The 11,060-nt window shown below is 44.3% G+C and overlaps 1 protein-coding gene across 2 annotated transcripts in view; it reads right to left on the bottom strand.

Annotated features, from left to right (window-relative positions):
• GATAD2B (GATA zinc finger domain containing 2B) overlaps positions 1–11,060 on the bottom strand; it is a 26,912-nt gene that overhangs the window by 4,577 nt on the left and 11,275 nt on the right. The window contains exons 4-10 of one of the 2 annotated variants that reach the window (XM_006159813.3): positions 10,443–10,574; positions 9,434–9,565; positions 8,881–9,051; positions 6,801–7,116; positions 3,249–3,451; positions 1,210–1,320; positions 450–567 (exon numbers count right to left, since the gene is read on the bottom strand). In XM_006159813.3, the coding sequence (XP_006159875.1) occupies positions 450–567; positions 1,210–1,320; positions 3,249–3,451; positions 6,801–7,116; positions 8,881–9,051; positions 9,434–9,565; positions 10,443–10,574 (1,183 nt within the window). The remainder of the gene's footprint in view (positions 1–449; positions 568–1,209; positions 1,321–3,248; positions 3,452–6,800; positions 7,117–8,880; positions 9,052–9,433; positions 9,566–10,442; positions 10,575–11,060) is intronic. The other variant, XM_006159814.3, reaches the window with a different exon arrangement.

Genomic DNA, 11,060 nt, shown 5'->3' with positions numbered 1-11,060 from the left:
AAGAGGTATCCCTGAAATTTCAGGAATACTGAACATTGTCCAGATCACATAAAAGAGAGATAAGACAGTGGTGAGAGGAATATGATCAACACAAAGAAATGTAATCATTTTGTTTGCTTTGCATTTGGGGCTACTGACTGTGGAGAAGCATGCCTGGACCGTTCACACGACAGGACAGCTGACCCTGCTATCTTAACCAAAAGAAACCAATACCCACGTGCCCACAGAAGGCTTATAACATACTAAGTTTATAAAGGTAGAAACTGTCTTTTCACCACCAAATCACCTAATATGAATTTACCAAACATCTGCTAAAAAACAAGAGTGAGGAAGTATGCCTTAAAGAAAGAACAGAAAACAAAGGAACAACTCACCTACAGGGGCTACTAAAGAATTGTGTACCAATCAGTCAATCCCCTGAGGAAAGTTTTCAGATGAACCTTTCTTACCTGGCATACCAAGGAGGCCACCTGGCACAGACAATTGAGGTGCCTGTGCAAAGTTTGAAAGCATGGAGCGGGCAGATGTGGGTATGCCACGCTGGAGGCTGCTCTGGGGCTGTGGAGCCTGCAACGATGAGGAGACAGTTGCTAGAACATTGCTATGAGGGAATGTTAAGCAGGATGCAAAGGTATGGGAGTATGGAAGAGGGGTATGTTTTCTTTTTTAAAGATTTATTTATTTTTATTTGTTATTATTATTTCAATCTCATATAGAGCACATATGCTCACCAGAAAGAGAGAGGGAGAAAGTGAGAAAGCAATCCACCCGATTCAGGACTCAAACCACGGTAGGCCATGTGGGACTCCAGCACCCCAACCACCATGTCACCTGCCAGCCCCCAGAGGGGTATGTTTTCTCATAGAATGACAAACTGAAGTAAATGGTTGACAAACTAAGAGAAATCAGGGTTGGGGGAAAAAATATTTTTTGTCTCCTCCCTTAACCCCCACCCCCATTTACTACAGGGTGTGGGTGCTCCCTGGAGACATACAAACACAGGGAAAGTAAGAAATCACCCGCCAGGAGGGATGGCAATGCTATAATCCTCTCCTCCACTTTCTTCTCAGGATTTTGGGCATATACGGATATGTGGCAAATGTGTTTTTCAAGCTGCCAGGGCCAGGACTTGAACCATGCAGTCAGACATGTGAGATTCAGCCACTTTAACTACCATGCTACCAGCCAGCCTGGGGAAATGTTTCTTACCTGCCGAAGCGTGTGATGTCTCATGATGGTCTCTTGTTTACTGACACTGGACACAGCTGGAGCCGTAGTGGGGGAGAGGGCTGCCTGCTGCTGTAATCGCTGTTCAATTTCCTGTTGGGAGTTATTATATCAGCTTAGGCAGGACAACATCCAAATTCCTAACCAGAAACCTAGAAATCTTATCACTAATGGTGCCAGCTAGAAGGAATATGGAAAGGCAAAAGGCCAGCCATGGTGGTACAGTAGTAACACAAAGCTTTGCAGTACTGAGGCCACATGAGAAAGTCATGGGTGAGTATCCCAAGGTCTCCCCTGTGCACACGCTGGCCTGGATCCTGGTATGAAGACCCTGCTGAGGTGTCTCTTTCTCTTGGAAAAAACAAAAGGAGAAAAAAAAAGAAAGGCAGGGGCCAGCAGGTGGTGTGGTAGTTAAAGGTGTTGGACTTCCACATGGTCGGCTGTGGTTTAAAACCCAGACCTAGCGGCTTGCTTTCTCACATTCTCTCTCTCTCTGGTTAATTAGAAAAATAATAATAATAAATAAATGTGTAACTATTCTCTTTTTAAATAATTAAAAAAAAAAAGGCAACAGAGTTTGGTAGAATGGCTACACTGAGATATCTTAGTACAAACAACCAACTTGCTTCAATGACTAAGGAATCCCTTTCTCCAGGAGAGCTAGCTCTAAGAAGTTGGCTGAAGAGGGAGCAGCAGGTAGTGTAGTTAAGGCACTGAACATTCCCACATGGCGACCATGGTTTGAGTCCCAGACGGTGGCTTGCTGGCTTGCTTCCTCACTTCCTTTCTCTGGTCAAATAAAATTAAATGAATGATTAAGTAAAATTAAATAATAAATAATTATAAAAAAAAAAAAAAACGAAGTTGGGTAGAGGAATCTCGGTAGTGGCAATTCGCTGACTGATATAATTAAAGCTGATAAATTATTACAGTTTTGTTTTTGCCTCAAATCTACCCACTCATGATCCAAACAAAGGAGTTTGATGGGTGAGGTGAGAAACAGAATAGAGAAATGGGTTCTGATTCCAACACATTTTCCCTTCTCCTAGACACTCGCATTCTATAAATAATGTAGATCTTCACATATGCCTACCACTACATTCTTTATGGGACTACTTAATAATCTACCTTTCCCTTTGTCATTCTCTGTTAAACATGGCCTGCAGATAGTTACTTCTCTCAAGAGATTTAGGTACAAATACAAATTATTCTCTCCCAAATACATTTGTATGAGGAGAAAATGAGGTTGAGAAGAGACGAACTTATTTTAGAGCTAAGAGAAAACCGAGTCTCAAGCCTTCACTCCTTTACTTTAACCTTTTTTTTTTTCTTAGGGTTTTTGCCATAGCGTGTGTGTGCTTGCCAGAGAGGAGACAGAGAGTAGGAAAGTGAGAAATAACTCCTGAGAGGAGATGGCCACACGGCAGTCCCTTCTCCTCCAGTCTCCTCTCATGATTTTGGGCACACACACATCCAGAGTGATTTTTGCTATAGGGTATGTATGCTCATTGGAGAAACAGAGAGACAGAAAGTGAGAAATTACCCATCAGGGAGGATGGCCACACCATAATCCCTTCTCATCTTGGGATTTTCGGCACACACATACATGGCCCTGGCATGGGTTTAAAGCTACCAGGTTCAGGACTCGAACTGCTGCCAACCACATGGGAGTCCAACACCTTAACCACTACACCACCTGCTGCTCCCCCTCTCCCCCCAAGTGATTTTCAAGCCACTGGGTCAAGACTCAAACCATATTGGTCATGTGGGAATTTAGCCACTTTAACCACCATGCCACCTGCCGGCCCATATGTTCCTATACTCTTACCCACTCAGAAATACTAAGTCAAAACGAAGTGGGACAGATAGAATAGTTTAGGAGATAAAAAGGGAACGTAGGCCTCCCTGGGTCCAGAGGTCTGTAGGGGTCACGTGGACAAGTCCTCCATATTAGAAGTAACAAACTTTTGAGCAAACTAAATCTGGACAGGGAGCTGGTGAGCAGAAGTTAGAATTCTTACCTGTTCCTGCTGTAGGGCTTTAACAAAAGCATTTTTCAGTCGGTTGGTGTGTTCAGCTTTCAGAGCCTTTTTCTGGTTGGAGGTCATACACTGCTCACATAGAATCTTACCATTCTTTTCTTGCTTCCAGTGAGGAGTGAAATCTGTGCGGCACTGGGCACATACGAAAGGTTCAACTCGCAGAAGTGAGGCACAACTTTTGCCTAGATGTCAACAAAAAGAGCGATCAGTAGTTTCACATTTCTTATGTCCTCTGTTTCTCTTCATCGGATAGATCTTCCCCAGGAATTTATTCTGCTGAATTAAGAGACTCTATGAGAAGAACACTCTACAATTTTATAAAGTACTTTTTATTTCGTTTGTTTGTAATAACATCACCTTGGGGAATCCAGAGTACTATGCTCATTTATAAACAAGGAAACTAAGTCTAAGAAACATGGCTCCTAAACTGACCAAAATGGGTTAAGAACCCATGTTTCTTGATTTCCAACTATATCACATTAAGAAGAAAATACTGTGTCAATTTAGTCAAAGAGCTCCATCTAGGGACCAGTAGTTGGCATAATGGCTATGTCACTGGAAACCCAAGTAGTTAACTACAGTTCGAGTCCCAGACCTGGTGGCTTAAACTCACACCGGGTACATGTGCGTGCATGCCCAAGATCCTGAGAAGAGAATGGAGGAGAAGGGATTGCAGTGTGGCCATCCCCCCGGGGGGTGATTTCTGTCTCTCTCTGTCTTTTTGGAGAGTGCACACACCCTACAGCAAAACAAAAATAACAACTAAAACCTCTCAAAGAGCTCCATCTAACTCAACCAACATTGTGCATGTTTTATACACATGTGTATTACGTTTTTTTAGACAGAGCCTTTTTGTGTCGTGACCCTCCTGCCTCAGCCTCCTGAGCAATAGTGACCACTAGCACTCACTACCTCAACTCAGCTCCTTAATGTGCACCAGGAGATGAACCGTGGCCTCAGCCAGCTGAGCGGGAGCATCCAGTGTACACTATTTTTCAAACAATACTTTTGCTTCCTAGCATCTCCTTCCTTCAGACTGCACTTATCCCTGTTATAGATGCTTATATTTTTTAGTTATCAGTGTTTGAATTATTCCTCTTTTGATCTACTCATACCCAATACTCAGTTTTCTAGGCACTTGCCTTGACTATCAAGTGTTCTCATAAGTCTGTATGATCAGAAAGTCAAGTTTAATTTCTATTAGTCTAGACAATATAGTGCTAATATTCTGTAGTCAGATTTAATATTGACTAACAGCTCTTATGTGGCCACAGTTAACTTCATCAATATATCTATTCTCACAACGATATGCATTCAAAGGTCAGCAACTAAACACAGTATCAGTACACTGCTACACAAACATTACATTAAAAGGAGTTCTGGGCCAGCCCGTGGCATGGTGGTTAAAGCAGTGGGATCCCACATGACTGACTACATAGTTCAAATCCTGGACCTGAAGGCTTGAAAATCATGCCAGGCATGTGTGTATACATGTCCAAAAATCTCAAAAGGAAAGAGAGATGAAAAAGGGATTGTGGGGGAACCAGCAGTTAGCGTAGTGGCTATGTCGCTGGACTCCCACGTAGTCAACCGCGGTTCGCGACCTGGACCCGGTGGCTTAAAACTCACGCCGGGTGCATGTGCGTGCGTGCCCAAGATCCCAGGAGGAGAATGGAGGAGAAGGGATTGCGGTGTGACCATCCCCCCTGGGGGGTGATTTCTCGCTTTCTGTCTCTATGTCTCTCTCTCTCTGTCTGTCTGGCGAGCGCACGCGCTCTATAGCAAAAACCTCTCCAAAAAAAAAAAGGGGTTGTGGCATACCCATTCCCTCCCCATGTGGGGGATGGGATTTGCTTCTGCTCCCCTCTCCCAATATATGCTTTCTGGCAAATAAAAAAGAAAAAAGTGTAAGTTCTGCAGGCCAGTCACGCAGGGCAGTGGTTGAGTGAGCCAGGTTTTACAGTGCTTATGGTGGTTCAAATCCTGGTCCCAGTGGCTTGAAAAACATGCTGGATATGTGCACATGTGCCCAAAATCCTGACAGGATGTAGAAACAGGAAAAAGGGCTACAGTATGAGACCACACCCATTGGCTGTGCTCTTTCTTTCTCCCAAAACATACATCCTCTGGCAGTAATTTTATTTTTTAAAAGAATTTCTGTGATCAGGTGGTGGTTCGGTACTGATGAAACTGGACTCACATAGGAAAGGTCCTGTGTTCATTTCCTGGGACTTCTATAGGCATGTCTACCATAGGCCCCAGCTGAAACTGGGGGTAGAATGTGGTATGGAGAGACCATGCCAGAGGGGTTGGTCTGTTTCTCACAGAAAAATAAACTTTCTTTCTTTTTTTTTTTTGAAGAGGTTTTTGCTATCGGGTGCATGCGCTCACCGGACAGAGAGACAGAAAGTGAGAAATCACCCTCCGGGGGGATGGCCATGCCGCAATCCCTTCTCCTCCATTCTCCTTCCGGGATCTTGGGCATGCACGCACACGTGCCCGGCATGAGTTTTAAGCCAGTGGGTCTGGGACGTGAACCATGATCGATTACATGGGAGTCCAGTGACATAGCCATTACGTTAACTGCTGGTCCTAGAAAAATAAATTTTAAAAAAACAAAAAGAGAAGATGTTCTTGGGACCAGAGGTGTGGAGGTTAAGGTGGCTAAAGCCCATATGGGCGACCACATGGTTTGAGTACTGAATCTGGTGGCTTGAAAAACAAGCTGGGTGTGTATGCATGCATACCCAGGATACAGAGAAGAGTCTGGAGGAGAAAGGATTGTGGCCTGACCATCCCTCCTGAAGGGTGCTTTCTCCCTTTTCCTCTCTCTCCCTCTGGTACACATACAAGCCTTATAACAAACTTAAAAACAGAAGTTGTATTTCTCAAATTACACATGTATCATACTAGTCATCCTCTAAAAGACCTAAACAACACGCTGCAAAAAATACACAAGATATACTGGGTCCACATTCAATTTCCAGTCCAACCAAAAGGCTGTACATGTTAGTGGGTACCTATAAACCCAGTGAATCCAGGAGCCTGAGGCAAGAGGACTGCGACATGGTAAGACCTCATCTTTAAAACAAAACAAAACAATGAGGCCAGCAGGTGGCGTGGTGGTTAATGGTGCTGGACTCCCACATGGTCGACCACAGTTTGATTCCTGGACTTGGTGGCTTGCATTCTCACTTTCCCTCTCTGTCTCTCACTCTGTCCCTCTCTGGTCAAATTTAAAAATAAATAAATAAGGCAATAAATAAATAAAGTTTAATAAAATTATTCTAAAAAAAAAAAACAAAATAAACCAAAAAAACTGAACAAACTACACAAAAATATTAAGCTTAACACACACACACAAAAGTCTTAAATGCTGCCCTCAAACATGTAAATAAGGGGTAAGAGGTGGTTTAGCAATATTCAGGTGAGGTTATTTAACATTTCATAGTACTCTGTGCTACTCTGCCCATGTCAATCAGACTTGGCAACCTTTTGCTTAAAGAGGTTGAATGGAAGAAATAGTCTTACCTTGGCTGTCAATGACACTCTGTACGACTTCTTCCAAGCCTACCATGTAGATGAACTCACTATTGGCTGCACTAGGCAGGAAGTGAAGTAAAGGAGCAGGAGGTTTAGGGGGTGGGATTTCCAGAAGTGTCTTTTCCAGCTGTTTGCGAAGAGCCAATTTGGCTGCAGCCTGTGAGTTGGCAGCATCAGTCATGGCGCTGGGGCTGGGAAGTGGTGAGGACACTCTGTTCACAGTCCCTGGCTGGATATGAGAAGCAAGGTTCATATAGATGGCAGAGGATGTTGTGCGTTGACAGGGAACAGAAGAACTTGACTGCTGAAACAGAGAACAGGGGTCAGTGATGGTATGTGAGGGAGAGGACCAACTCCTGCTTTTTGGCAGAGGATACTATCAAATCCTAATCTGGACTATTTAGCTTTCCCAAAATAGAAGGTGTCCAATTTACTCATTGAAAAGAACTCTGGGGACCAGCAGATGGCATAGCAGTTATGCTGCTGGACTCCAGCATGGCTGACCGCAGTTCCAGTCTTGGACCTGGGGGCTTGAAATTTATGCCAAGGGTGTGTGTGTGTGTGTGTGTGTGTCTGTCTGTGTCTGCATGTGCGTGTGTGTGCCCAAGGTTCCAGGAGGAGAATGCAGAAGGGATTGCAGCATAGCCATCCCTTCTGGGGGGGTGATTTCTCACTTTATCTTCGTGTCTATCTCTCTCTCTCTCCAATGAGCACACCTACTCTAAGGCAAAAAAATCCTCAAAAAAAAAAAAAAAATACTGGGACTAGCAAATGGTGTAGTGGTTATGTCACTGGACTCCCACATGGTTGACTGCAATTTGAGTCCTGGGCCTGATGGTTTGAAAATCACGCCAGGCGTGTGTGTGTCTGCACCCAAGATTTCAGGAGAATGGAAAAGAGATTGCAGCATGGCCATCCCTTGGGGTAATTTCTCACTTTTTCTCTGCCTCTGTCTCTTTCTCTCTGGTGAGGGCATGCACCCTAAGGAAAAAAAACTCTAATAAATAAAAAGAAAAGAACTCTGGCATATAGGGAAGGACAATGACAATGACCATGAGTTAAAACTCCTAATAAAAAAAAAATAAAGACTAGGTGGGACCAGCAGGTGGTATGGTGGTTAAGGGTGCTGGACTCCCACATAGCGGACAGCAGTTCAAATCCCAGATCTGGCGGCCTTCTCACTTTCCCTTTCTCTCTCTCTCTCTGGTTGAATTAAAAAATAAATAAGTAGGAACCAGCAGTTAGCATAATGGCTATGTCGCTGGACTCCCACGTGGTCGACTGCGGTTCGTGTCCCGGACCCGGTGGCTTAAAACTCACGCCAGGCGCGTGTGCGTGCGTGCCCAAGATCCCGAGAGGAGAATGGAGGAGAAGGGATTGCGGTGTGACCATCCCCCCTGGGGGGTGATTTCTCGCTTTCTGTCTCTATGTCTCTGTCTGTCTGGCGAGCACACGTGCCCTACAGTGAAAATCTCTCAAAACAAAAAAAAAAAAAAAAAAGTAGGGACCAGCAGTTGGCGTAATGACTATTTCGCTAGACTCCCATGTAGTCGATCGTGGTTCGAGTCCTGGACCCAGTGGCTTAAACGCACACTAGGCGCATGTGTGTGCATGCCCAAAACCCTGAGAGGAGAAAGGAGGAGAAGGGATGCGGTGTGGCCACTCCCCCCAGGGGGGGATTTCTCGCTTTCTCTCTGTCTTTCTGGCAAGCATATGTGCCCTATAGCACCCCCCCCCAAAAAAATTAATTAATTAATTAAAAGTTAAATAAAATAATTCTTTTTTAAAAAACATAAAGACTAGGGATGCTTTTAGTTATATATGCCTTCATTTATATCTTTCTTCTGGATAAATTTAACTGACTGCTGCCTCATTATAAACCTTTCTTTTCCACCCTTTTTGTACAATTCTTCAAAGCTTTCACTTTTGGGATTATTCTCAATTCAGGCTCCACCCAAATCACCCTTGTTGTCCCTAGAGTTTCCATATGTACAAAAACTTAAGATCTATGGCTCTTGGAGTAAGAAAAACAAATAAGAGATTTCTGTTTCCATTAGGGCTCTCTTACCGGCTGGTAATTGATGGTGGGATTCATGTTGGGTGTTGTGGTGCGTACAAGACCAGGCTTCGGTGGGCCCCGCTGACCCTGTAGTTGGGCTGGGTTTGGTGCAATAACACGCTGAGACATCAACATGTGTGGGAGGGTGGTATTGGTTGCTGAACGGATGACGCTGTGACCCTAAAGGGGAAGAGGAGAAAATTAGTCACAGGTGGTTTAATGCTCCACAAAATCCAAAAGGAAAAACATTGCCTATAATACATAGCTGAGTAAAAACATAGGAGTAGAGTCAGACTTGGTAGTTTCATCTAATGATTTATAGGATAAGTCTACCATTACTGTAAACCCTGACTAGTGGCTAGAAGTCCCTGACTTTTATAGCATAAACTACATCTTCTCTAGATAAGAAAAACTAATCATGCCATAAAGGACCAACAGGACTATCTGCAGCAATAACACCTTTATTGTGGCCAGTCCTTTCGTAACCTTAACTAAGGCCCCAAAGCAAAGAAGAGATAGAGAGGCCCCTTCCAGCACTAAGATCCCATTCTGGGTTACATACCTGTAATGTTCTCAAATTTTGAGGTTCAACCCCTTGGGCCCCTGGTCGAGAGGGAAGCTTGGATAGGCCCTGCTGTCCCACATGGGCAGGAGATGGCTGAACAATTGATGCTGCATTTTGTACAACTGGAGTCTGGGAGAAGGAAGAGAAAATGAGACCATGGAAAAGGCCAATACTTGGAGAAATCTGGTACATTTATACATGTTCAAAATTCTGGTCAGTGTGAAACTTTTTTTTTTTTTTTTGAGAGGTTTTTGCTATAGAGCATGTGCGCTCGCCAGAAATACAGAGAAACAGAAAGTGAGAAATCCCCCCCCAGGGGGTTGGCCATGCCACAATCCCTTCTCCTCCATTCTCCTCTCAGGACCTTGGGTATGCATGCACATGTGCCCAGCATGAGTTTAAGCCACCGGGTCCAGGACTCGAACCACAGTCGACTACATGGGAGTCCTGCGACACAGCCATTACGCTAACTGCTGGTCCCAGTGTGAAGCTCTTCTTGACCAGGAGAAGCTCCTGTTGATCAGGAGGAAAAATAGGAAAAGAAAAAAAGAGTGCATGCATCCTTTGGCAAAGAAATCTTAAAAAAAAAAAAAAAAAAAAAGACTAAAAGAAAAAACACAAAAGAAAGCCCCACTACTACTAGAGACAAAGAAACTGTGAATAAGACTAAGCCACTCAGCTGATAGTACCTGTTATAGCCAACTCTCAAACCAGTCTTTTCTTTCTTTTTTTGAGAGAGAGATTTTTACTAGGACACATGTGCTCGCCGGACAGACAGAGAGACAGAAAGCAAGAAATCACCCCCCAGCCATGCAGCAATCCCTTCTCCTCCATTCTCCTCTTGGGATCCTGGGCACGCTTGCACAGGTGCCCAGTGTGAGTTTAAGCCACCGGGTCTGGGACTCTCATGGTCAACTATGTGGGAGTCCAGCAACATAACCATTATACCATCTGCTGGTCCCTCAAACCAGTCTTTTCTCATCTCCTAATTTCTAGGACACATTACCTTCTGGACCACATTTTCTTTTTGCAGCTGACTCTGTCTCAGTTTCTTTAATAGCACCAGTCGGGCTTCTTCCAATCGTAGCTCATCCCTTAGCTGCTTGATGAGCTGCTGCCGTTCCTCGATGCCCTTCCCCTAAGGAAACATGGAGATGGTCAGCTATGGGAGCAGTACCCAGAATCGCTTCCTGCAGGAGACAATCTCTACTTCTTAGGTCTGAAACCCTCATCTTCCATAATAAATAAAAGTGGCAGTGGGATTATCTTTGTATCCCCAGAGTATGGCACAGTAAGTTTTCAAAAAAATACTTAGAGGAAAAAAAAGTAAGACCACATATAAATGCTAATTCGTCAGATTCCTGGAAAAATAGAACAATGACAAAAAAGAAAAAAATGTTTTCTTCCAAAACAATACTTTTAAATCTCTTAAAGCCACATAGGGACCAGCAGTTAGCATAATGGCTATGTCGCTGGACTCCCACGTAGTCGACCGTGGTTCGAGTCCCGGACCCGGTGGCTTGAACTCACGCCGGGCGCGTGTGCGTGCGTGCCCAAGATCCCGAGAGGAGAATGGAGGAGAAGGGATTGCGGCGTGGCCATCCCCCCTGGGCGGTTATTTCCT

Source organism: Tupaia chinensis, unplaced genomic scaffold (assembly GCF_000334495.1).
Source record: "Tupaia chinensis unplaced genomic scaffold, TupChi_1.0 Scaffold000659_1, whole genome shotgun sequence".
Taxonomy (NCBI): domain Eukaryota; kingdom Metazoa; phylum Chordata; class Mammalia; order Scandentia; family Tupaiidae; genus Tupaia; species Tupaia belangeri.
Note: the sequence above shows the minus strand (reverse complement) of the source record. Positions and strands in the feature narration are given on the sequence as shown.